This window comes from Falco naumanni, chromosome 13 (genome assembly GCF_017639655.2).
Source record: "Falco naumanni isolate bFalNau1 chromosome 13, bFalNau1.pat, whole genome shotgun sequence".
Lineage (NCBI taxonomy): Eukaryota > Metazoa > Chordata > Aves > Falconiformes > Falconidae > Falco > Falco naumanni.
The window spans coordinates 11687328-11714353 of record NC_054066.1 but is presented as its reverse complement, the minus strand read 5'-3'; the positions used below and the strand labels follow the sequence as shown (position 1 = coordinate 11714353).

The window sequence follows — 27026 nt, the reverse complement described above, 5'->3', positions numbered from 1 at the left end:
AAACTAAAAAAAATACATATTAATTACACACCTCTGGACAATCTGCATGTTAGCAAAGAATTCCTTTTATTATTTGACCTGAACATGTGCTTAAACAAGGAACATACTCATGAAACAAGACACACTCCTTGAATATGGCACACCTCAAATTACTCAGACAAAAGAAACTAGTGCAATCACGTTTAATTGCATCTAACAACAGAACAATAAAAATTACTTTCTATTCTTTCCAAAGCCATTCCATTTGTTTTCTTCCCACCACAACAAAACATCCAGTGGTTATTCCTGTAGATTGCTGTCCTTACATTGCATGAAGCAAACTTCATATCGGCTGATCCGTATTTACACTGAAGCATGCAAAGGAGGATACTGCAAGTATTTGCAATGCAAATCTATTAAATACATTATAACTGAACAACAAGGTGTCCCTTTAACACTGCAATTCTATAGCCTTTATCTGTGGTGGAAGTTTCCAGTGTATGAATTATAAAACAGCATACAATTCAGAAACAGAAAAAGAATTTTGCAAATTGTTTGTATTTTCAACTACTAAATCTTTCCAAGAGCTGTGTCTAACGCCGAAACCAAAGCCAGCTGTTGAGTAGCCAGAAAGCTACAGTAATCGAATACATGATCATTTCCCTTTTAGCACGCTCTTTGTTTTCTTCTTCCAGAAGTTGTAGGCGACGATTAAGTTTGATTATCTAAAAATAAATAAAGGCTTTTAATACTTCATTAAAAGTTGCCAGACTTTCTAGAAGCTTCTGAATAGCCATACAAAATTAGTATCTCAGACAGATGGATTTTAAACACTTGATAATTTGACTTTCTATCTTCAGTCACTAACGATCAGATCTTGCTGGTCTTAATAAGCAGGAACAGAAATGGAGTTGGACTCCCGAGATTCCCAGAACAATACAGGATACGTGAGGGCAGTCCAGCAGGGGTACAGAGAGGATCCCTCACCATATCTGTTATGGATACCTTTGCAGCCACATAGAAAACCTGTTCTTCCATTCTACTGCTACAGCTTTTTCTTAATATTATGAACTGCTATACTTCACATACCTGTCTTCTTAAGGAAGCAGCATCTACCACTGTCATGTCGTCTGGTGTTCCATCAAGCGTAGTATCCAAGTTGGAAAGACCATATCTATCAAATAAGGCAGATAGCTTAGCTGTCGCATCCATGCAAAGATAAGCAAGTACCATATTTTATCAGCATTCTAGTAGATGTATTTTTTGGTGGTGATGGAGAGAAGAATTATAAAACTTTTCCCCTAGCTTTTACAGAGTTGTCTGTTTCAATAGGATCCCAACTGAATAAAGCACAGACTCATATGAAGTGGGTAACTTCTTGCTTGCATCTGGGTTTATTGCTCTCCTAACGTAAATATTTTTTAAGGTTCTCCACATAGACAGACTTCTTGCTGTCACCTGGTCTCTCATAAGACTGCTTCCAGTTATTTAATTGATTAATGAAACCTGAAAATCACCTGAGCTAAAATGCAAAAGTTGCAAGAGACCTGGCAACAGATCAGAAATAACCAAATGAAAACTTGGAAAGAATTGGGTGTCTTATGCTTGGTATATACTTAAATATACCAAGTGGACACCTACTGAGATTAATGATCTCAGTCACATTAATCTCAGTACTTCTGGCAGAGAACCTTGCAAATAAGGAGTCTAGTGCAGAGTCACTGCTTGCTGAACCTTGCATGCATGAGAAAGTTTGTTCCCAGAGCACCTCTCAGTTTTCTTAATGTAGCAATTCAGAGAAAGCATTATTCTAACTCCAGGGCAAGTTAATTAATTATGGCACATTTATTATCAGTTGGAGAGTGGCAGAAAGTCTACATAAAGTATGGTTTTGATCATCCAAATGCTACCTCTTAACCAGATTCTTTTCTAACCACTAATAGGTAAAAATAGTTCCTGATGCTGCACCTACCGCTGAGTTTCTCACTTCCCGTCTTAAAAACTCAGTTTCCAATATTAGTTCCCTTTGACTCACTTTCTCATTAGGACATACAAACAACTACTGCAAGCAGCGTAGGAAATTGAACAGAATTATATCAAGGCTACTGAATTCACAACAAAATATACCTAAAAGAATGTTCAGCATTTTATGACAGTTAAAGAAGTCAGCTTCGACTACTGTGAATACCAACTAGAATTCCTGAAGCTTGCAGAACGCACTGAAGTGCAGACAGTATTTTGCACTGCATGCTCCCCATCACTTCCAGCAAAGTTCTATAGAACGTCCTCAGCTCTAGCAACATTCTCGTCCCACCCCAACAGATAAATTATCAAATTTTTCCCTGTATCATTGTTCATTAATATGTTTTTTCTAAATTAAGAATTGCTGTCTCTAGATGAGAGTTGCGTTAGTCTGGATTTAGGTAACAATGAGATCCTTGAGCAACACTGTATAAAAGATAGGAAGCCAATTACGTTTTGATCTGTGGATTTTTGGGTTGAAGGGTACACAGGGAGAGGGAAACCTTCTCTAGGTGAGATCAGGATAAAAATAGCTTTTAGTAAGGGAACAGTCAAATAAGCAATTGTCTGTCCACAGGGTCATAGCTGCTTTTAAAACACAGTACGGAGAAGGAAAAAAAGTTTTGGAAACTCTTTTTGTTAGGAAAAGGTTCTTTCATTAAAGATATTATTAATTTTTATTCTGAGGAGACTTCAAACATTCACTTAACTATAATTTATGCTATTTACTACTTGTAGTTCTTCCAGTTTGGGCAATATTACAAAGATTTAAACTGTTGCATTTTGGGTTGTTTTATTCTCCTCAGTGCTGTGAAGCCCACATTGCTAACTCAGCCAAGTTATTTTAAAATAAACCTAAGTTAATTGTAAAACAATTTGAATATGTCTACTACTGAAAAAAAGTCTGAAGCTTTGCGTGCACACACACACAAAAAATAATCAGCTTTTCCTTACTACTACAGATCTCCTGAAATCCAAAGAAATTTCTGAGGAGGGTCTTTTTGTAGCCATATTTTATTTGTAGTAGATGGTAAAAAAAATAAGAAAATTCCAGGAGAATCACAGCATAATTGTTCCTCATCATCTCTTGGGAAAAGCAGAGAAGCTAATCATTTCAGTGAGATGGGCACACCTCCCTCCCAGGTCACATAAATTTAACATAAAGTCACAGTATATCACTGCTGCTCTACCAACTTTCAAACCATTGCAGGTATTAAATCAAGAGGGCTACCAGCAAAAAAATCCCTTGAGATAATCTCTTGGACCATTACAAAAACTGAATTCCTGAGTTAGGGAAGAATCACCAGCTTGAATCCAGTGTCTACTTAAGCACAAACGTAATCTTCATTTCGATGAAAACACAGAAGTGTAGTGGCAAAGAGGAATGACAGATGTGGAAGGGACTATGTTTTTTTCCTTCATCCTCACCATGAGATTATGTGTCAATCTTATATTCAGTTCCACTGAAACTACGTCAATCTGCCAAGATAACGGCAGTGAAGAGGCACCCAGCTACAACTAACAATCACAGGCACGTTACTAAGAGCACCTGGGCAAAACGAGGTGATGCAAGGCCAAATTTTCTAGCAATAAAAATACAAACTTACTACTAAATAGAAAATACTTGAAGTATACTTCTAATGTAATTTAAAAGCCTCCCTGCACACATCACTTTGAGTCAGAATGCTGCAGCACGTTGTATCTATTAGACAAGTAGGGTCTTTGCAGGTGACTTGGATGGGTAAGAAATAAAAGCCTCTCAAGAGTTGAGAGGGAGGATAGAAATGAGCATTGTGTTTTAAAATAAGGACACTGGAAATAGGGAAACAGAAGCCTGGATTTCAGAATCTAAATTAGTGGATCATGACTAACAAAAAAATACTCTTTACCTGGTGTTGTCGTGATGAGGGTTAGAGGAAGTGGTAGCAGCTGACCCACCACGCAACACTGGCCTACAGCAGGGTTTTGCAGACAGAAAGCACAAGACAGAAACAGGAAATGACAGAGATAAAAGGTAAAACACACAGAAAAAAGGAGCATCAAAATACTTCCACGTATATTGTATAATGTTTCAATGCAATAAATACCTATTTATTTTATTGTACATTGCACTTTGTATTTCTTTTATTCTAAATTAATCAATTCTTAACGTTTACTCAGCTAGGACATGCAGGCAAATTTTTCATGATAAAGCTTCAATTATGGGAGACAAACTGCTGGAACAGAGATTTGGGCAGAGGTTATTTGCTTTATAAAATAACCATGGGAAACTTCAGGTTTGAAAAAAAAACAACTCCTCCCAAAAACAAACAGTCCACCCAACAACAATGGGAGAAAAAAAATATGTATCTACACATACTTATAAAAGCCTTTTAAATCATCCTCTCCTCCATCTAGGGAAAAGGTAGGTTTGTCTTGTCTTTATACATCTATCCTAGCTGTAATTCAGAAAACCCGGGCTAGTAGCCTAAGGACCATATCAAGTCCAAAGAGAGGTAGATCACTCCAGGAAGAAGTGACTAAAATGTTCAAGTAGATGATATGAACATCCTTACAAGTGCTGCTTTTTCAATTTCTTTTTTTTTTTTTTTTGTTTTTTGTTCTTTCTCGGCAGAAAGGAAGAAAAGGTAGAGCTTTTTAAGTTGCTGCAACTACATAACATACATTAACTTTGCAATAAGCAGTTACTGTGTCCCAGTTTACAGAAGACACGAATACCAGCAGTACCGTCTGACAAAGCTGGTACTATGTGTTTTCAGTACTTCTGCTAATGAGGCATTAGTGCTCCACATCTGTGATGTGTAATACCCTGTTCAAGAGCCTGAAACCTTTTTTTCAGTTTCTTCCATTTTCCCAATGCCAACAGGAGGTACTCGTACCATGCATTTAACCCATGTATACTACAGGCTATAAAATTAAAGACAAAGAGAATCTAGGTGTGAAGATCTTTACAGCAGTACATGTAGGAGGCGGAGACTTGGTGCTGAGGTGGCTGGGAGATCACTGTGGCTTGGCCTGAAAATGAGCAAGAACCATACAAAAATATCACAACCATTGGTGTTTCATTTAGGATCAGGATCTAGGAGCCTTAGCAAACTCTGCTACCCAGTACAATACTTACTGGGACTGGGTCCTACTGTAATCGGCATCCTAAGTGCATACCACAGTGTTCTTCCATCTAGCACATAAAATAAGCCAGCATGATGTGTTTTACAAAACAGAAACCCCCATTCCCCGTACATACAAGCAAAGAATATTCTTACCTAAATGTGTAAGGCCTTGCAGAAAGTTATCAAAGAAGGTATTCCTATTTTTTAATCAGAGAAATAATTCAACTAGTCTAAAGTCTTGTCTGTCAGATGCTAGAACTAAATACTTTGAGAAAGTATAAGAAACCCAGCAAAGAGCAGCTATGGAAAAGGTCACAATTTCATGGTGCACACAGGTCACCTTTTAATTAATTAATGGGCAGACATGTGAACACCAGCTTGTCAGTATCCACTGTGCCAGCAGGCACTTCCCACGCCATCTGACATTTGGATTTTGTGTAATGAGAATCACAGGTCTCAAACGCTCTCTGAACTCTTGGCCTCTGTGGTATTTGCAGCAAGCAAAGTTTTCTAGCTGTTGTAGAACTAATCAAAACTAACTAATTCACACTACCCTTCGCAAGGAAAGCCTGGGGCTTGGAGGTAGCTGAGGGCTGCAGCAAGGAAAAAACCTGGAGCACTCTGGGATCTATGCAAATCAGGAACTTAATCCAAACTAAAGGCAGGTCTTTAATCCCACTTCCCAACACAGCCAGGCTGTTAAGAAGCTGCACATGATTTCTTCCTTTTCTCTGCAGTTCACATCTTGTTTCATTACAGGTGGACCCAAAAGGATCACCCTGCCTCTCCCACACTTTTTACTTGCTTGGTTTTATACATCAACAAAAAAATTCATTATATAGATCACAGTGGCCTCAAAACTGAGATCACCCAAAATCAGCAGCAAGTGTTTTGGTAAATACAGAATGCACAAGTGTAATATAGTTAAGCTATTAAATACATGGCCGCCTTTAAAAAACTGAGTAAGAGCACATTTAAACTTTGAATTTTCTGGCTTCTGCTGCCAATTCCATCCTAAACATTAACACATGATCAGAAGAAGCCGTAACTCTGAGGTCAAGTATACTCAGCTCTTAACTATTTCACTGCAAATACAGCGGCAGCCTGAAACACGAAGGGAATGCACAGTAATACAATTTAATGACAGTGGGAAAACAGGCAATAAGGCGGTGACCAAAGGAATCTGGTCTGCCTTCCGCTGCTTAGAACAGAGCATGCAATGGAAATACCACAGTAACGATGATCGTAAACACGTGGTCTGGGAGGAAAACAACAAGATGTGGACTATCTAGGCATCTGGGTCCAGCTTCCATCATTTCCGTGCGTGCACCCAGGGGACGGAGGCAGAGAAAACAGCTGTGCTCTTTGTGCAGCAGAGAAAGCAGCTGTGTTCGTTCACCTCTCACTGCACTTTAAAACACCTCTGGAAATCTCGGAAAGGCCGTAAGAATGGGCACCAGGACTTTATGGACATGTTCTGGGCATAAACTGGGTACGCAGCTCAGCTTCCAAAGGACAGAAAGGACTGGGGCATTGAAGAACCGGTGACCAGAGGAAAACTGCTTTCCTTGCTTGTCTCAGTGTTGTGAGCGGTTACTTCCATAAAGCGATAGGCTACTGCTTTGCCCAGGCTCCTACATATTTGCAGACCTATTTAATTTTCTTCTGAACTATATTATTCCAATCTGAAGTTATATGTAGCCCTCTTCAAAGGTCTTAACTCACATCCCATTTTATTTCTACCATGAAAAATATCATTAACTTGCTCAGTGTAAAAAGTGATCTCGTAGCACCTCAGGATATGATTATATGGGTGAAGTTTGTTAGAAAGGGCTATTCTGATTAAAGGAAATAGCAGTAAGTTTCCATACGTTTTTACCCTAAATAAAAAGGCACTGACCCAAAAGTATTGACCCAAGAGATGAAGAACAGTTCAGATAAAGCACAGATTTCAACACAACTCTATTCAGATATGAAATTGCCTTTTTTCCTGCGTTTAAGACAGCACTAAAATCTCCTTAAATGCAGGTTGTTGGGGTTTTTTTTTGGGCAGGGGTGTTCTGGGTGTTTTTTGCCCAGAGCATAAAAGATCAGTCTTTTAAAAGACACTAGGTACAGGCCCTACAGTCACTTGACAGAAATTGAAACAGAAAAATGGTTAGAACTGGGAAACAAAACTGACCTATTGTCCTCGTCCAAGCTGAAGGAAATGCAAGAGTAAACAGACAGTGTAAACAGTGATAATTAAAATGTTGCCCATTTAAATAACCTATTATGCGAGCAGTGCTGGCATAATTCATTATCTGCAGCAGTACCATCAGCACCTACCGTTAGCAGTTTTCGTAGATTGGAAAATATTTTGAGGGGGAAAAAAAAGAAAGGCAAGCCATGAAACATGTTAAAAATATTTCCAGTGAGTAATACATAGTCAGATCTTGTTCATTTTAAAAGATCTCTTCTAGTATTAAGCATAAAATATTAAAAGAGAGAAGGTTTTAAGATAGAAAGCGCATTACACAGAGCAAAAGAACAGAGTGCAGGTTTGCAGCAATTTAAAATGAACAATATTTTGCAACCATGCAAGTGGATCATCCAAATTTCACATTCCTACGCCAGCTGTAGAGCAATGATGGGTATCTAAAACCCAGCCACAAAGAATACACTTTCACCTTCTTGACAGGTTCATTATTTTGGCATCTATTTGTTCACAGGTGACTAGAAACAGGTTTCCCATTTCTTCTAGCAAGTTCACTAAGGACACCTCAAAAATCAACCCAAACCAGGAAGAATAATGCAGCTTTTGAAGGATTCAGAACCCTAGAAATTTTCTGATAATTTAAGCAAGTTGAAAGTGCATGTATGCATATGTGTGTATTTTCCAGAATCCAAGAAAACATGGGCAAGAACTTGCCTAATGGAAACCAGGAATACAACCTGCTACTTTCGCTGCAGACGGGGGAAAGAGCTAGAATTTCAGTCTATATTTTAACAAGGACTCTTGGCAAAGTATCCGTAAGTGCTATTATTCACAGACAGCAGAATTCCTCCTTATCTGGGAGCTTCAATTTTGTAAAACAAAAAAACCTTGTAACTCCATCTGGGTTTTAAAACTGACATGGAAAAAAGGCATTGCTGTCCAGCTGTTGACAGGCATCAAAATTTTAACAGCTACAGCCTGAAATTTCATAGGATTAAGTCAGGGTTAAGTACCCAATTTGCAGAATTTCAAGGGAAATTATGCAGCTAATTTCTTTTCGGTTTTTTTGTTTGTTTGATTGATTTTTTAAGTCCCAGTTTAAGAACACAAAAGCCAGGAAGACTGGAGTTCTCTACAATTCAGGCATATTAATATGGGCATTTATATATTGTCAGGTCAGCAAACATGGTGAGCTACAGGAGGTGCCAGTTCGGAAGGTGACGGCAAACACACAGACATTCACAATAAGATTGGCTTGAGAGTCACATTCTATTACCGAAACAACTAGAAAGCAAATCATTTAACTTCACACTACAAAACATTAAGAGTGCTGCTGGGATATTCGCAGCCAGAGGCAGGTGGCAAATTTCAAAGAACTTGCTCACACAAGCCACCCTGAAGGGCTGCAGGAGGAACGTGCAGTTTCTCCCAGTGTTCTTGCCAATTATCTCCTCTAATTGGACCTCTTGGCAAACCCCAGAGGTCTCTGCTAGCCCTACACTAGAGACTAACTGTGTGCAATTTTTACCTGAACCTCTGTGCTAGCATACTATTGAAATGAAAATTGCTTTTGGCAAATTAACCTTGCTATTACTAGTCTTTATGAATGTTTCTATAGCGTTAGACATGCCGTTCTTGTAACGCTTAGAAGTGCCAAATCGACACAGTCCATGGATACATCAAGTGGGCAGAACTCCACCGATGAGAATGGAAATACCATACAATGATTGCCCCGAGGATTGTTTTGGCTCATTACCTCTCAAACTATCAACTTCTCCATAAAAACAGAGACAGCATTAATCAGAGGAGCAACCAGCTTCTTGGTATACATTGCCTTTCTTGCTCTCAGCATCCAGCAAAGTGGTCACCAGCAGTCATGTATCAACCAGAGACTATTCCCAGTATAAACTGAAACAGCCTAAAGTCTTGACATGTTTTATCAAAAGCAGTGTCTGCAATGCCTTGCATCGTATTCTACCCTGTTTCTGGACATTTGTTTTAATGTTTTATGACAACATCAGCCCAATCTTATTGATTTGCACCACTGCTCACCGACAGAAAAGCAGGAGACGAGGCTAGTAAGTTTGCAGGCTCAGGGTCAAGTATTAATTGCAGAAAACACTGATAATCTGGGAACACTTCCTATTTTTTTACTTGGAAGGAAACCAAAACAATGCTATATTTGACTGAAACAGAAGCATTTTGAAATGTGAATTTTGGACAATTAAATTGCTTATGAATAGTGAAAGCAAAGGAAAGCAAAAGCAAATAATTTCATCTCATTATTTCATAAACAGAAACCAAACTCCACTAAAAAGGAGAAAAGAAGGGAAAAAAAAAAAGGCAGCAAAAGCTGGCAGAATCAGTGACAACCAATCACCTGCGGTTTTCATCCAGCACATCCAAGACCTGCTGGTAAGCCCTACGAGTGGAAGACTGGATAAACGACAAAATGCCACGAGCAGAGTAAAGATTAGTTCCATCTTCAGGTAACATATTGGGAGGACAGACACGAGCCTGTTGCAGTGATGGTGTCACACTGTTCGTACAAGCATAGTAAATGAAGAGAGAAATACTATAGTCAGATTTTAAATTAAAAAAGCTTTTCAAATAGACCCCATTCCAAAATGCTTATTGCTTGCTTTTGGTTTACCCTTCTCCCACCACTATAAGGTAACACTCCCAAATTCTAGTACCGTAGGGATCATGAGCTACATTTGTGTATATTCTTTAGAAATAAACACAAGTAAAAATCCAAAACCAGTTTTGATCTGTTACACAAGGTAGCTTTAGAAAGTCCAAGTCCTCACTGACATCAATGAGAGAAGTGTTTTTACAAGCATCAGCATTTAAAAAAAATCCTACACAGAATTTCCTTTCAAAACAGAAGCCTTTTTCCATAAGAAGAACCTCACACAGAGCCTCTTCAACAAAAATTTGTCTTCAAGCTGTGACTAAAGATCAAGATAGTATTTTGATTTGCATGTGAACAAAGTTTAAAGGCAACTGCAAGCAATTCCAAAAAAAAGCACAGAATTCATAACCCAGTGACAACAAATTACATGATCTGACTCTTTGACCATGATGCAAAAATAATACTTAAAATACATGGGCTTGAAACTCAAACATGACCGTTTGGATTATAACAAACCTCATATCTATCAGACAGAAATTAGTTTTGATAAACTGCCTCTGATTTGCTTACATTTCTTTACATTCAACTTGACTTTATCCACATTTTTGTTCACACACATAGGTATTTTTAATATTTTTTTATTTAATCCAGAAACTTTAATTAAAGGCAAGATGCTTTTTTAATAGGAAGTAATTCATATCAATTTACTTGTAAATATTAACACAAATGCAAATGCAGTGTGAGTCACTGTACACTTTAAATCTTGGGACAGTTTTTATTCCATGATTAGCATCCATCATTCAACACATTTCCTTGCCACTTGTGCTTTGATCCAACACTTTTTGGATTTAGAATGCCAATCTTCCTGCCTTTGGCATTTTTAAGAAATCAAGCAAAGCATTACTGGCTGAGTGCTTAGAAGCTGGTTTGCTATTTAGATAATGTCTAGATGGGTTGTAATTCTATGGATGCTCTTATTTTGAATATAGTTGCTCTGTAACTGGCCGGCACTAAGATCACAAAATTGAGTAAGAAAGAGAATTCAATTGAAAAGGCAGAGTCAAAGCACATTACATGGATGCCACTTCACCCACACAAGAGTTCAGCCATCCTGTGCTTCAAAAGACTTGCAAAGAGAGCAGTGGCTGGTGTTTAACTGATACTGGTCATTCATTATTACCTGAACTGCAGGTATTGTTTCATGCTCCTGTAGAGTACATTTGGACAAGAGAAAGTAAAAGGGAGGAGGAACACCTGTGCCGCTTCTTTACAGCTTTAATCATTCTCCAAGACTTGTAGAATCCATCTTTCTCATACTTACAATGACTTCTACTTTGCAATCAATGGTAGTGGTCACACCCACACCTATTACTCTTACGTTGCAGTGGAAATAGCAATGTTCACTAGAAAAATATCCAGAAGCAGGGGCAAGTATGGAAATATTGCCACTAAAGGGAATTTGTGAGAATTTCTGCTCCTTTGTGGATTTGCTGGCTTGAAGCAAATGAGGGAAGAGCTGCAGGCTTGAACTTGTAGTATGTTTTACATTAAAAGTAATTTTTCCTTCATTTCCTAATACATTTCCTAAAATTTCCTAATAAATCACTTCAGAGATTTATGGCATAGGCTGAAAGACAGCTTAAAAAAAAGGTAACAAACAGTATTTAGACATATTGCAATCTAGAAGATCTTGTGGAACTCCTGCTGTCCAGAATGATATTACTATGCATACCACAGTAATGTTATTTGCATACAAATTTTCTGTAGATACCGAAAAAAGTCCTAAGAAACTATTTAACTAAAACTGTGCTAAATTCTCTAGAAGGACGTTACATGTGCTGATTAAATGGGAAGTGTACATAATAAGGAAAAAATCAAGGCAGACTTCACAACTAGGTAATTCCTAACCCAGTGGTCTAGACTCTGAACTACTTTATGCTTGTCATTTTCAAGGTGGCTTGTAAGAAAAGGCAGTTTCAAGAGATCACTTCATTCATTTTAAGACATTATTTAATTCTTATGTAAAAGACTATTTAGTTTCTTAAACTATTTAATTATTTAAAATCTATTTGCTCCTGGATACGAGCTAAACTGCACAGCTACATGCAATTACTCAAACTGTCTCCACAAAAGCTATTGCTAATTTTAATAACCTTCCAAAGTGCATTGTTTGAGAAAGACCTCTCTCTTCCTTTCTGTCTGAAAGCGAGAGTATTCTTTGAAGGGCTCAAATGTCAGGATTAAGGAATATGGGAGGGGAAAAAAAGGAAAAACAAGCCAAATTTTTCTTCTATTTTCCCTTTTCAGGATTCAAAATTATTGTCCTGTACATGTGGTAGTCCTTTGGACTATGTCAGAGACCATAGAGAAGAAATATTACGGAGCAAATAACTGAATATAAACCAGTCAAGATGACTTAAGAGAAGAATCTCTAACATAAGGATAATTCTTTAATATTTAGTACGGTTACTTATCATTACACATTGTGGCTCTCTCCCTTCTCTCCTGCATTTCTAGTTAAATGGTCTTAGTCCTAGGTATAATTTTGTTTCGAATTTCTGAAAAGAATTCTTATATACAGCTCCAGCCACCTATTTGAGCACTCCCTGGTTACAAACACCAGTCAACTGCAGAGTCCAAAACCAAAACAAGCAACATGGAATTACAGAAAATACTATGGAAGAGCACAGTAACATTCCACTACATGCAGAGTTTTTAGTTTAGCAGTAAGTTCCCCTAAACCTTCTCAAAGCATTTGTGACGTACACAGGGTTTATTTCAGGTATTTCTCTGACTGACAGTTCTGGAAGTAGCAAATGAAAGGTAGAGATTTAACTGATTAAGGTTACTCTAAGTTCAACCACACAGAAAGACTGTATTCTCATTAAAGACGTGCACACCACCACCCTTCACCCCGTAACTTGCATGAAGAACAGAATTTCTCAAACTGTGAACTGAATTCTCTAGAGAGATGTGTTTTTCTAAGGGAAAGGCTGAAGCAGAAAAAAAATTAAAAGCTGTTCCCTCTTCCATGCATTCTTGGTCGTTTGCTGACTTTCGATGCAGAAGTGGAATCCTTGCCTTCAACATTGGCTGGCAGTGGTCAACAAACAGCTTTGTTTCTCCAGCTGTTCAAAAACAGCCAAAGAACTAAGAATCAAACAAACTAAAGCTATTTTGAAATTTCATTTTTCTTTACAAATCGGTTCTTAGTTTACGATGTCCCTTTCATTTGCTGTCAGGTATTTTTCTGTGTTATTTACACAGGGAAACAATTTGACCAAGTTTGAGAAACCCTGAAGCAAAATTAGAAATCAGACATTCAGAGTAGCAAAGGCTGTTTCAAATTTTATATTCTAAGCTACAGATATTTAGTCAGAAAATTAGTATTGCAGAGAGCTACATAATTAAACACACTCTTGATTTTCATATACCAGGTAACATTTAGGCTTACGTGCAGTCCTTAGTCGAAAGAGGTGACTGGAACCGTGGCATTTTATTTCTTGGGACAGTATCTGATCTGTGCCACCTTGAATAATAATTGTAATCTCTTAAGTAAGCATCCTTATAAATAGCGGGATTGTAATTTAGAGCGCTGTCATTACCGCTACACAGATAGGTAGTTATTGTACAAGCAGGTGCCTACTTGTCTCAGCTTTTTAAAAAGCATTTGAAAATTACTGTCTTTAGTGAACCCAACTCCCGAAAGATTCTCAGATCTGTCTCTGCATGCAACTGGGTGACAAGAAGAGAAAGACAACAGAAAAGAAACAACTATTTGTACCATGTAGAGAACACTGTGATAGGGAGCTCAGCCATGCCTTTCCCTTCCGTCTGACAATCTATTCCAGAATGTTTTATTTTGTCACTTTGTAGGTCAAGCACTGGAATTTTGCACACTACATCTGAACATTTTGTCCAAGGAGGACAACTGTGGCCTAGATTAAAAGTGGAGAATTATAGTCCTAGTTAGAAAACAGAGGGTTTAAAAGGCAGTGCTCTGTGTGCTTCTTCCATGGAGTCTTCATCACGGCATCTGAGCAGACTATCATGTCTATCAGGAGGTTGAATCAAGGAGGTATGAGAAACAAGCAAACAAGCATTAAAAAAAAAAAAAAGGAGGGGGGCATTTTTTTTTATAGGAATTAAATATTTAAAGTGAAACATGGACTCTCTTTCCTATTTGAAGATATGAACTGGAGTCACACAAGCAGAGGAATGAAGAGCTGATCTTTGTCAAGTTAGACTACCATAGTATTTGTTACTGTATAAGCAAACTATTTAGACATCATATGAACTTAAAAGTCAAGCCAGTGCTGATGAAGTAGCAATGTATCATTACAGTAATTAGAACAAAGATTATTTTTTTTAGCCAGCAACACTGGAGATAAGACCTTTAGGAGCAGCTGGTTTCTTAGGTTTTTGTAGCACTGGAAAAAAATAGTATTTCTAGATGGTAAAGAAATTGCAGCGTGATATAAATGAGGTAACAGGTGTACAATTACATTTTCTGTAGTTCATAGAATATATTTGTAGTACAATTTATCTACTTAAATGGTCTAATTTATCAATGAGGAAGTTAAACTTAGCAAACATGCATCACATTTACTATGAAGCTTTTAATAGAAATAGCGGTCCCTGAACAAGGTGATACTCGGTACCATCTGAGGTAGCATAATTTACAAGCAGGCTGGTTTGCTTGTATTGCCTTGTTTTGGGCTATACAGTAACACTTCCACATGGGTAGCTTCTCTAAGTAGCGACCAGTGAAAACAGAACGCCACGTTATCAAGTTTGTTTCTAGAATTACTACTTCTGGATTTATTCACATGAAAATTGTGTATTTTCTCTTTAGTTTTCAGTCTATGTCCTGTGGGCCTAAACTGTGAGGAAACAAGAGCTAAGAGATACCTTCTTCATCAAGTACAAAAGGTTTGGCTTTCCTGCATTTGTGAGAGCTATACAAGTTCCACCACGAATATAGTGTTTTCATAACCTGAACTCCCAGAACATTCTCCTGAGAGTTAACCAGGTACACAGTCACATTCTCTACTTGGAGATTGACAAAACCTGGACCAGGGAGAAATGCCAGACTCAGCATCATGGAGAGTGCCACAGCATGTTCAAAGCGATCTTTTTTTGGCTCATACTGAGTCAGAAGAAGCAACGACGACAGAAAAAGAAGCAGTTTCTAGGAACCAGAGATTTCAAAACAGATATCTATACATGAGGCACAGCATAACTTCTGTCGTAAGAAAACAAGTACTTGGGAGGAAAAAGACAATGAAGTTCTACTAAAATAAGTTAGCTGTGGGTCAGCAAGTGTGGAACACTGCAGTGATGAAAGACAGCTTCTTCCAGGCGGGCAGCAGAGAGCACAGATACAGCAGGCTCAGTATTAGCTAGCTGTTATTTTTCATACAAACAAAAGAGAATAGATTCTGGATCAATCTGAAGTTTACATTATTTTCCTAAAAGGCACTCATAATGGAAACTGCTTGGCATTGGGAGTTTGATTTATCTGATAGACATTATGCAGGCACTAGCATGGGCATCAAGAGAAGAAAACTAATCTCCAGATGTGTCATCTTTTCCTGGCTTTTCTAAAATGATAAACTGAGTCACGCAAGCTACCAGTTATATGTCTGCTGATCACATCCTTTTTAAAAATTTACAGGATTCCAGGTGCGTATTTTATTGCTAAGCCTCTGAATGATTGATAGTAGATTAATAAACTGACAGCAAATAATATTCAGACCATCTAAAACCAGTAATCCTATATGTAGCTACTGAGCAACAGCAACAGCAAAGCGCACAGGTGCGTTTTGCAGATTTAGGATTTTCAGATTCAAGAAGTCCAAATGCTTGTGAGAAATCTGACAGCAACTGGATACATCCAGTCAGAGCTGATCTTACCAGTTTCCCAGATGGCTGACTGGGCAGGCACAGCCCATAACTTTCAGAAGACTAAACTAACCTGGGCAGCACGGACAGTGTGATTTCAAGAAATGGCAAGAATTCATATACCATCTGTTTTTCCTTTAAGTGCAATACATCAGAGACTGGCAAAGCAGAGCTGGTAACACTGAAGGGGTGAACTTTTCCACAAGCAGCTTCCATCCCACGAAGACCACCTATTCCAGCACGCATCGTGTGCAGACTATGAGACAGGCAAGCCAAGGCCATTCCTGAAGCGTAATCTAACAGGACGTAACTGGATGACTGATACTACAGGGAACCTGGGCACTTAGCAGACTGATAGAACATTTGGAGACTGAGCTGATCAGGAGCTTAAGGCTATGAATCCAGTTTTGCCAGCTCGGTGAATATATATGACTCAGCAGACTTGAATACCTAGACATCTGCAATCTATAAGTCTGTATGAACCAAACACCTGATTAAGTAAGAAGAGGAATATATGCAGCAATATTTCTAAGAAGATCTAGAGAAGGAGAATTACAACACGTCTGGAACATGCATCAAAGTACACATCACCAGTTTTAGCCAACCTAACAAACAGGTAGACAGATACATAGTACATGTAGTACCTCCTACTGCCCCTGCCATGAATAGAAGAAAACAGACATTTCTAGGACATAATTAACTTGATCTATTTTGGATGAAAAATAGGTACACCCTAAGTAGGTCATACACTTATTTCCCTCTAGATACAGAAAATTAAGTTTATGGTGCTTTAATTTACATTGGGACAGATTAATTCCATCTTTTAGGTCTTAAATCTAAGATCTTTTTGACAAGGGAGTGTTCTTTACAGTAGCTGTATCAGGGAACTTTTATATATGAGTTTGAAGTGTTACATTGCCAAAACAGTTATCGCTAGGTGGAAAGATGTCACTCAGAATAAACTGCGATTAATCAAAGACTATCATATCTATTAAAAATATACAGACCTGTATGTCTTCAGAAAGCACTGTAAGAATTGCTACCTCAGATGGTAACAACAGATGAAGCTTCCAAATCTAAATGCTACTTGCCATTTTGGTCTCAAAAGATTAAGAAATATACTCACAGATTCCAATGCATTAGAGTACACTGCCACTAAAGGAAAACTACTTATTCTAATATCTATGAGGAAATACGTATATTCTTTCTTCTAAGAATGAAAATCATTACAGTATCAACAGTGAGAGAACCTGAACATTTAGATGCACAAAGAACTCAATTTCCTGAAAATTCGGGGGGGAAATATTATGCCAGCTCAGAATCTGATAAATCTCCTGAAGTAACAATTCACAGTAACTGGTGAAACCAACTGTGAGCCCACACACTCCCACCTACCCATCCACTGCAAGAAAATACTTCACAAGTGAGTCACCTCACTAAACAAAAAGCAGAGAAATTAAGAAAAATGCTGGCCTTATAATATATAAAATTATGCAGTTGCCACAACATACAAAATATTAGTTGGAAAAAACAAATAACAAGGCGATAAGGAACAAAGTTGTGTGTCTGGAGCGCACCCTGTTGCTCTACTCACATGGAATCGTTTCGGGCCAGCTGGCCATTCTGTCGGGTGGCGTTTTCGCTCATGGAACGTTCTCTCTTCAGTCTTCCCACTGAGCGGACCTGCATGAAAAAGGAGAAAGAGGGAGATAGAAGACAGGGAATTCCACAAGGCACCTAATAACTTGCACTGGAGATTTGTAAGTTAGATCTGCCCTCAGACAGAAAGGCTTTTTCATGGTTTCCACAGTGATTAGAAGGAAAACAACTGATGACAGGATCTGATGTTGGTACATGTAAAACCAAGGTCCAAACTTATTGGAAGTCATGTTATCTATTCATGTGATCTGATGCCACAAGTATCAACCAACAGAATTTTGAATACTGTGTTTAATATTACTTCCTATCACCAGAGATAAATATATTTCTACTGTATTTTATGAGTCTATAGGATATGCAGCTTCATAAATATTTTTCAGCTTTTAAGATGTCAATTACCATCATCCACCTGGATGCCAATGTTACACCATTCTTTCAAGACAGTTTTCAGAGTTTTGTTAAAACTCACTAATTCTATGTGATGCTCTATCATCTGGCCGTGAATTCCAAAGGTTAACGATACATGTTAAAAGAATCTTAGTTTGTTTTTTGATAACCTGTAAACTAAAGTAGATCTGCAGCACAGTAGAGAAATCATTGGTCATTTCACCTTCTTTATTAGAATGCTTCTCAACTAAGGAAAAAGCAAAGTAAGTACTAGCCTCTTCATTCTGAGGTGTCTGCTGTGGAGGTTTTTCTAGGTCCAAAAAATCTAGCGGTCGATCACTAAGAGAAATAACACGGGGAGGAGTTTTCAGTGCCAGTGGTTTGAATGGAGTAGACTGAAGAAGGTCAAGGTCTGGTGGTCTGGAAAGTGGAATGTCTTCACTATTACCTGCAAGAACATCAGTTGTCAATGGAAAGCAAGCAGTTCTAATGTCCAAGGGCTAATTCTGAAGTTCAAAAAGATATCACATCAGTTACTTCCCCTGACTATGCCAAATAATTAAGTATACCTTACTTTAACAGAGCTCATATGTTAAAAACTATGGTTAAAGCTCTCGTAAAGACCACATTAAATTGACACTTAATTGAACAGTTTCTCTGAGAACAATGATCCTGAGTAATCCTGAGCAACATCAGCTGTTACTGCAAGTGAGGGCACCTCTAATCTCAAAACACAGTCCTATGTATGGTGTACTTGTTTAGGAATAACGGTGTCTGGGGATGTGAGGATGTTGCTTTTTCAAAGCTTGAAATATATGCATGTCACACATTTTGCAAATTGTAAGGCCTTCAGCAGTTCCAGGTCTGCCACCGTAAAGCCCGTGACCATAAATACTAAACTAAGTATTGACAGAGTTCACACAATAATAGACAGATCCTTAACGTAATTAGCATTCTTATTATAATCACATTTTGCATGGCTAATATGTAGTACATCTCCAAAACTTGTTATCGTTAATCAGGTGCAAATCAATAAACATTAACTTCTTTTGCTCCAGAGGTGCTTTAGTAGGATGCAAAGTCAGCAATTAAACTTTCTGTTCATAATTCACCTGTTAACTCTCTCCACTACAAACTTTACCAAAACTATTCATGAAACATTTTCAGAGCTTAAGAAACTTCCTAAGTCAAAGTTGATAAGCAATAACTGCTTGAAAACCAGAAAGCATTCTACAGGTTTTTCTTTTAAAAATGTACCAGTACATATTTTTGTTCATCCAGATATTTGGGGAATTAATTTAAATTTTCACCTTTTTTTTTTTTATTGAGATGTAGACATACCTGCCACTACAATCCGCTCTGGAACCTGCATAGTTACACTGGCATTTGGAAATCCTTCTTGGACGCCCTTCTCAAGGTCAGCATTTTGAGGAGCTACTTTGAGTTTTTCTGGGACCCTCATGCGCTGACTGATTCCTTCGGTGTATTCCATTTCATACTGAAGGCGATTAATTTCTGCCATCTCGGCAGCTGGAGATGGGAACGCAGCCCCACTCATTCTGACAAAAGAAAACCAAAAGCTGTAACAGCAATATAGGAAACCAGCAGAAACTGTGTCATGGAAACCCTGTTCTGATTACTAGGTAAGTGGTAAATGATCCTAACTGAACAGATTTATTTAGAGAAACAAATTATACAAAAAAATTCATAGGAAGGGTAGTCACAAGGAGATGAGAGTTGAGGACAATGACAGAAGAACAAAGTAACCCTGTAGGCAATGCTCCAAGCTGCACTGAGGGTCCTCAAACTGAGCTGTGACAAAAAGATGTCATACATACATTCTGCATGTAACGTACTGTTCCTGCACTGGCTGGTGGGAAAAGAAACGAACCCAAACCAACAAACCAAAAAGGACTTGTATGTAGGAGATGTATTGGGGACTGATAAAGAAACATGAACTATTGGTCTGTATTTACACAGATGCAGGGTACTGGTACTTGAGAAAATGGGTGAAGTCCTACAAAACTGGGTGTTGAAGTAGCAGAACTGAAGAAGGCTGGCTTGGGCAGCAGCCTTCTGCTCGCTGTCACCCACCCAGATCACACTCCATCTTCAAGGGACAAAGCTCCTTACCAAGAGCCTGTCAAATTAGCTTGAAAACCCAGCACATTTGTAACTCGTTCCCAATCACAAGCAATTCTGGAAACTTCTCACTTCAGAATTTTTCTGTACATGAAAATCTTACTTCTGCAGAACAGATACAAGACAGGCAGAGCGAGAACAAGACTTCACTTAAACTTTAAAGGGTTTGCCAATACTTTATATGTACATTTTCCTAGAAAAGGAGGGGAATTTCATATGAATCAGTGGGGGAATTTCTGAGAAACTGGGCTGTGAGAGACTTACTAATACTGTAACTGCTGGGAGCCATTAACAAAGACAAACGGGGGTTTTGAGGCTAGGTTTACGGTTGAGAGAAAAAGAAATCCCAGAGCTGCACTCAGAGGTAGGCTGGAAAAGGGGCTGCTGATGCTGGAAAGGTAACTTGGGTAGCTAGGAGAAGTTGTTGACCTGGGCAGCAGCTAGTGGACCTTGTTGATGGCTGTCCTGGCTTTGGCTGGGATGAGAGTTAATTTTCTTCTTAGCAGCTGGTGCAGGACTGTGTTTTGGATTGGGTGTGAGGACAATGTTGATGGTTCTAGCTGTTGCTAGGTGATATTTATACTAGGTCAAGGACTTTTCAGTTTCTCATGCCCTGTCAGCAACAGGGCTGGAGAGGCACAAGAAGTTGGGAGGGGACACAGCCAGGAGAGCTGACCCGAACTAGCCAAAGGGATGTTCCATACCATAGAACATCATGCTCAGCATATAAACTGGGGGGGGGGGGGGGGGGGGGGATTGACCGGGACTGCCAATTGCTGCTCTGGACTGGCTGGGCATTAGTCAGCAGGGGCTCAGCAACTGTACTGTGCATCACTTGTTGTCTTTCCTCCCTTCCCTTTGGATTTCATTCTTCTCTTCTTCTCATTGCAACAGATACTACTACTAGTATTGGTTTTATTTTATTTCAGTTATTACATTTTTCTTATCTCAACCCTCGAGTCTTACATTCCAATTCTCTTCCCTGTGGCTGGGGGTGGGGGAGCAATGAGCAAGTGGCCACATGGTGCTTCATTACCAGCTGGGGTTAAACCATGACAGTGGCTCAGGTGGAGACTGTGATTATGGGCTCGGTTAAGAGGGACATCCTGGAGCTGCTGCTGGGGCAGGGCTGGAAAGCAGCTCCCAGAGGAAACTGTCAGCTGCAAGGTTGTGAGAAACTTTTCACCCAAGCTATGGCTGGGGGGCCTCGTCAACAGCTCAGACTGAGACAACTGTTATTTTTAGGGCTAGGATTGAGAGATATTTCTATACGTGTGTGTACATAACAATACATAATTGCAGTTTTTCTGGCAAACCTGCCTCTGGGAAGCATAGCCTGCTCTAGCAAGAAATCTTTTAGTGGTTTTGCTTGAAGTAGTTCCTTAAATGAAGTAATCTATCCTGGCAAAAAGGCAAGTTTTGCCACTATAATTGCAACTACATTCTTTTACTATTTTTGGCATCAGGGCTATGTCTGCTGCTGAGTGCGTGTTCTCATAAGCTGACCATGCTGAACTTTGCAAACAAAATGCCTCAGTGCAGACCATGTATGTGGCAGGTGAGACAGACCACGAGCCATTCCTCCCACCACCACACAGAAGCGACACTTCCCATATTTATCAAGAAAACCTCACACTAAATAGTAACCTTCAGACAACATAAAGAAACATACAGAAGGACCTGGATTGTGTAACCCTGTATTAAATGCATGCATTTAGCATATTTAAGATGTGATCCACTTGGCAATCCATCCTGGGATCCTCAGTGTTATTTTCAGGACTTTCTGTCACCACAGGTCAATGAAAGAATCTCATTCATCTCGAAGTCTCAGTGTAGCACAGTAAGAGAACGGGGGGTCAGGGAGAAGGCAAGAAGGTCATTGTTCTATGTAAACTTAAAACAAAAAAATAGTTATAAAGGAAATACCTGAAGTGATGCAGATTTAATACATCTGTATTAATTCTTACTGTTTGTATGTATCCATGAAAGAAACTGGAACAACTCATTTCATTAGAAATACACACTCTGGGTTTTTTTTTGTCTCGGATGTTTGGTCATGCGAGCTAGATTTGTCCTTTTTGCAAGACACTGGGTAGATCAGCCAGTGATGTGAACAAAGTATAGTTTTCTGACATTTCTATGCTCCAAAAGGTGCTGTTCACTTCAAAACACAATCTATGATCAGTAAAGTATTTCCAGATCAACAGGAGTAAAAATCATGTCAATAAAGAGACCGAATTTTAAGAAGAACTTGAAGTACCCAGAGCATCTACTGGCTGCAGCTTAAAGAACAGTTATTGCTCACAAGAATTGACAAAAGGTGTTTCACTTGTTCACTTTCCCATTTTGAAAAACCTGTATGGCTCTAATTTTTGCAATCAAGTATCGCTACACTGCAGCAGTGTTTATACCACAGCATCCCTGAAGTTTGGCATTGCTTTTGTACGTAAGTCTGCAGGACAACTGCCTTTCAGCTGTAAGGTAACACACACTCAAAAAAGAAGAGCACTAGAACAGCCACTTTATAAATTAGATAGCACTTGTGTGGGTTTTAGCTGTACTATAGCCAAGGAGCTATAGATGCAATACCTCCACGTCTTCCTACTCTTGCCTACATCTCATCTACTTTGGGTCTTTAATAATCGTATTTTCTGTCAAAGTGATTTCAATTTTCATCCCTTTTTACAAGCGAAAAGCAAAGCAAGAAACAGTGAGATTTCAGCAACAGAAAACTTTAAATATTTAAGGAGCTTGTTAAGAAAATCTCCAACTATTTAAAGAGAACAGAAATCAGAATTGTTTCTGTAATGTTCTTGTTACACGAAGCATTTTACAGAAGACATTAATAATAAATCAGGGAGAAGGAAGAATTGGTATTTACAGAACTTAGTAGGGCTGAGGGCTGAGAACAGAAAAGAAGTCTGAGAATGACGAGACAATAATAATACAATCACAAATACAGGACAAATAAAGGACAGAGAGCAGCTGAAGCACAAATGAGCATGAGTGGCAAGTAACAAAAACGGAAAGAGAAAATCCAGAGGACAAGGGAAGAGAGAGTAAGAGAAGTTATAGAAGGTGAATGATACATGTTCAGAAAGCCACAGGGGTACCTCCATCTCCCTCCCCTTGACAAGAGCATCAACAGAAGAGATGGCAATGAAGCAACAATTACGAAGCTGAAGGATGCCTTTTTGTCAGCATTCTGGCAGGAATCAGACATCGGCCATATCTGTGCTGCAATCGGGAATGTTGTGCACAGTGCACATGACTGCGTTAATCTGATATACGTGAAGATGAGTACTGGTAACAGTACAGCTGTGCCAGCACAAGAGTTCAGAGCAGGTTTTACAACCTTCAGGGAATCCCTTGTAACTTCTCCAGCTACATTATTACTGTTTGCTCCCCACATGGCTACTTTACAGCTGGTCTGTTGAAGCACACAGCAGCTACCAGGTGCTGCTTTGGCAAGTGTCAAGACAGCCTTCTGCCAAGTAAAAAGGGGGACAGGGGGACTTAAAGCAAAGTTAAGGATGGGTATTATAGGACCCAAAGGACCCTGTTATGGAACCCTAAAGATGTCAAACATATATTCCAGAGGCATGCAGCATCAGAGGCTGTGAAATAGCACAGCACTAATGGAATGGTTTGAAGGAAAGGACAAGTGAGCGTAGGTTAAACACTGAAAGCTGTTCTGCTTGGCACAGTCACACGTGCTGAACTTTTAAAATACATTACCCCCTCTCTTTAGCGCAAGGATGACATGCACAAAAGCCTATCTATTATACATGAACAAGGCTAGGGGATCACAAAACACTAAAGGCTGCATTCTTTCAAGTTTGTTTTACTCCAGCTGGAGATTTAATGCAAAATACCTTTTCTTTTTAATAGGAAAAAATAGCGGAAACGTGGGGAGGAAGAAAAAAGCTGTCACAGGCCGCCAGCCATTGGAACAGCCCTGGAACACCCGAACACCCACCGCGCCGCGGCAGCAGCCCTGGCCAGCGGAGGGGCGGGAGGGCCCCGGGGCCGAGTCTGCGGAGCTGCCCCGGCACGGGAACGCTTCCAGCCGGGCGCTGGGACGGGAGCCGGGCGCGCCGGGAACGGGCAGCGGCTCCCGGCAGCGGCGGGCAGCGGCGGCCGGCCAGGGGGCGCGGGGAGGCGAAGAGGCAGCCCAGGCGGGGCGGGGGGCTGGCAGCGCCGAGCCCCGGGGAGCGCGGGGCGGGCGGGAGGGGGCCGGCGGCGGGGGCGAGCGCGGCCGTGAGGAGACGCGGCGGGACGGACGGCGGCGCGGGGGCCCAGCCTGAGGGGACGGCGGCTGCGAAGGGCGGGCCCGCGCCCCGCGCCCAGGCCAGGCTCCCCTGGGACAACCGGGGACGCTGCCGCCAGGCCCCGGCGGCCCGTACTCACCCAGAGCGGCGGGGAGGCGGCGGGCGAGCCCAGCCCAGCCCAGCCCTGCCCGCCCCGACCGGGCCGCTCCTGCCGCGCTGCGGGCCCTGGCGCTGCCTCCGGCGGGCGGCGGGCGTTAAGCGGCGCGCCGCGCCCCGGCCCCGCTCCTCCGGTAAGACGCAGAACGCGGCCGCCTCGGCCCCATCGGGCTCCCGTAAGGACTGCCGGGCCGGGCAGCGCGTCACGTGACCGGGGGAGGGCGGAAGCGGCGCGCGCGGGTGCCTGACGCGCGCGGGGCCGTTCCGGGGCGGGGGGGGGGGGTGGCGCAAGGTGACCGCGGGGCCGGGGTGCTTGGCAAGCGGCGCCGCTGTCACGGCGACCCGCGGGCCGGAGGGAGGGGGCGGCCGGTCCCGCTTCCCGTGCGGAGCGCGGCCGGCAGCGGCGCAGGGCCGGGCCTGTCCCTCTGGCTGCGCGGGGGCGGCCGCCCGCGCTGCCCGGCCCGGGGCTGGGGCCTAGTGCCTCCCTCGCAGCAACCGGCGGTGCCCAAGGGGAAGCCGGCGCCTCCTGCCGCTCCCGCCGGCCCGTGGGCGTCGGTGCCGAGGGGCAGCGCTTCTCTGCTCCAGCTTCGCGCTGTGGCGGGGTAACGCGCTGTGTAAGGTGAAGCGCGGGGACCTGGTTCTGTGCTGGGTGGGTGGGAAATGCAGCCCGGCTGCGCGCGGGCGAACGGCCTTGAAAGAAGAGGTGCTGCAGGGCACCGTGTCGGCTGTCACTGAGGCAACTGCACGCCTCAAAAAACTCGGCTGCTGCTTCAGCTCTTGCCGGCTGGTGAACTTCACCGTCCTGTTGAGGGGTGCCTTTCCTATGTCAGTCGTCCCGTCCCTCCGCCCCCCGTTAGCGTTACATGAAGCTTTTCACCAAATCCAGTTGACGGGGATCTCTTTCCTGCTCGACTTAAGCCCGGTTTGCACACCAGCTCTGCCCGCAGCGCAGCACCTCATGGCGGTGAAACACTTCCAAAGGCCCCGTTAGGTGACCCCGACCCTTCCTGAAACTGGCTCTCGCTCACAGCACAGGCCATGGAAGAGCAGCTGCACCCTTGTGATAAGATAACTATCAATTTACCAATTCACCAATTCCATTCCCCCCGCCCCCCCCAACTAAGAATGCTATTCTATGTAGCAGATAATTTTTTAAGGAAAGTAGCCTCTGAGCTTGCCCTGTGTTTTGATTTATAGTCACAGCAATGTTTTGGAGGTCAAAATAAGTAGCGATGTCAGAAGTATTGAAGCATATATTGATCCAAGGCCCACATCTTGCTAATTCAGCTCCTTATGGATACAAACGGCACTGTTTTACAGAGGCAAGTGGTCTGAAATACGATCTGTTACTAGATAAAAATAAAAGTTGTTTAACGTGAGAAGTTTACCTTATTTGCTTTTAGATATGTTATCTTACATTTGGCTTCCTTGAAACACAAATTTTGGCCTGAACACATCCTACCAGGCAATCCCCATCATTCTGTACAAGATTCCTCCTCAGTTTTGCCAGTTCCCCCCCCCCCCCCCCCAACCAAACAGTAACAAGTCTAAAACCTGATTCTTGAAGTACAGTAGAAATATGGTCTGTCTCCCAGGATTCCACATATATAATTTTATATTGCGATCAGTTATGTAACTATTTTTATTCCGTTGAATATATGACTGTTCATCAGTTGAGCAGTCACCCAATAAAAGTGGCCACAGACCACCTCAGTTCTACTATTCTATAGGAAATTCTCCAGGAGAGCCCTGCTGGTGATTTCTAGTGCAGTATGATGTTATAAATTACCCCTGTATTCTGTCAAATCTCAAAAAGGACTGCATCAGGTTGTACCCTAGCTGTACTCTCATCCCTTTCAGGAAGTCCCTGCACAAATTATTTTCTTTGACCGTTTTCAGATCTCTGCAGATACCCTTGATTTTCTTCAGTGATTTGAAAGGCTATCCTCAACAATGTTGCAGACAACACTTGTATCAGTTTGATTTTCAGATAAGTCTTACTTATTTTCACACTGAAATCTTAACAATCTTAGGTACCCTTTTCTCTCTGCTGCACAGAACCTGCTTGTTTGTCTGGGTGCAGTTACAGAATACCTCTGGGTACTGCCTTCTGACTGAGGAAACACTACAAGTCCTACTAGAAAAACTAGTTTTTAACAGGTTTTGACTTCCTTTCCTTTCCTGCACCTGGGGTTACAGGGTTTCCTAGGCCAGCTGTGAGTATTTCCCAGCAAGCTGCAAGCGTGGCTTCCTTCCGCAGAGGAAGGCAACCCCAGCCTCGGCAGGGCAGTGATCTCTCCAGCAAGGGCACAGTCCCACCATACTGGGCACAGCAACACAGAGCTGGGCTGGTGACATTAAAGGTTCTGTGGACTGTCCAGCAACTGTCAGGCAGATGCAGGGTGACAAGTCAGATGCCAGGCCAAAGGCAAGTGAAGAATTTGGGAACAGCATGGGAGGGGGCTGGACACAAGCCCACCTACAGCAGAGCTCAGGCAAGGCCCGGATGGAGCTTGCACGCAGCACCTGCGTACGGAGGGGGCATGCTGGGCAGGGCGCTCTTC

The 27026-nt window shown here is 41.3% G+C and overlaps 1 protein-coding gene across 11 annotated transcripts; it reads right to left on the bottom strand.

Annotated features, from left to right (window-relative positions):
• Positions 1–47: 47 nt before the first annotated feature.
• MFF (mitochondrial fission factor) lies at positions 48–25492 on the bottom strand. Of its 11 annotated transcripts, none has more exons than XM_040612501.1 (10): positions 25244–25492; positions 19235–19452; positions 18169–18341; positions 17442–17530; positions 13398–13472; positions 9689–9847; positions 7294–7311; positions 3891–3953; positions 1069–1153; positions 48–704 (listed from the first exon to the last, which is right to left on the bottom strand). In XM_040612501.1, the coding sequence occupies exons 2-10, from the start codon at positions 19449–19451 to the stop codon at positions 573–575; spliced, it is 1011 nt and encodes a 336-aa protein (XP_040468435.1). In that variant the 5' UTR covers position 19452; positions 25244–25492; the 3' UTR covers positions 48–572. The 11 variants fall into 11 exon arrangements, with proteins under 11 accessions (XP_040468435.1, XP_040468434.1, XP_040468436.1 ...); XM_040612500.1 differs by lacking the exon at positions 25244–25492 and adding an exon at positions 24446–24674; XM_040612502.1 differs by lacking the exons at positions 7294–7311; positions 25244–25492 and adding an exon at positions 24446–24673.
• Between the last annotated feature and the right edge of the window lie 1534 nt (positions 25493–27026).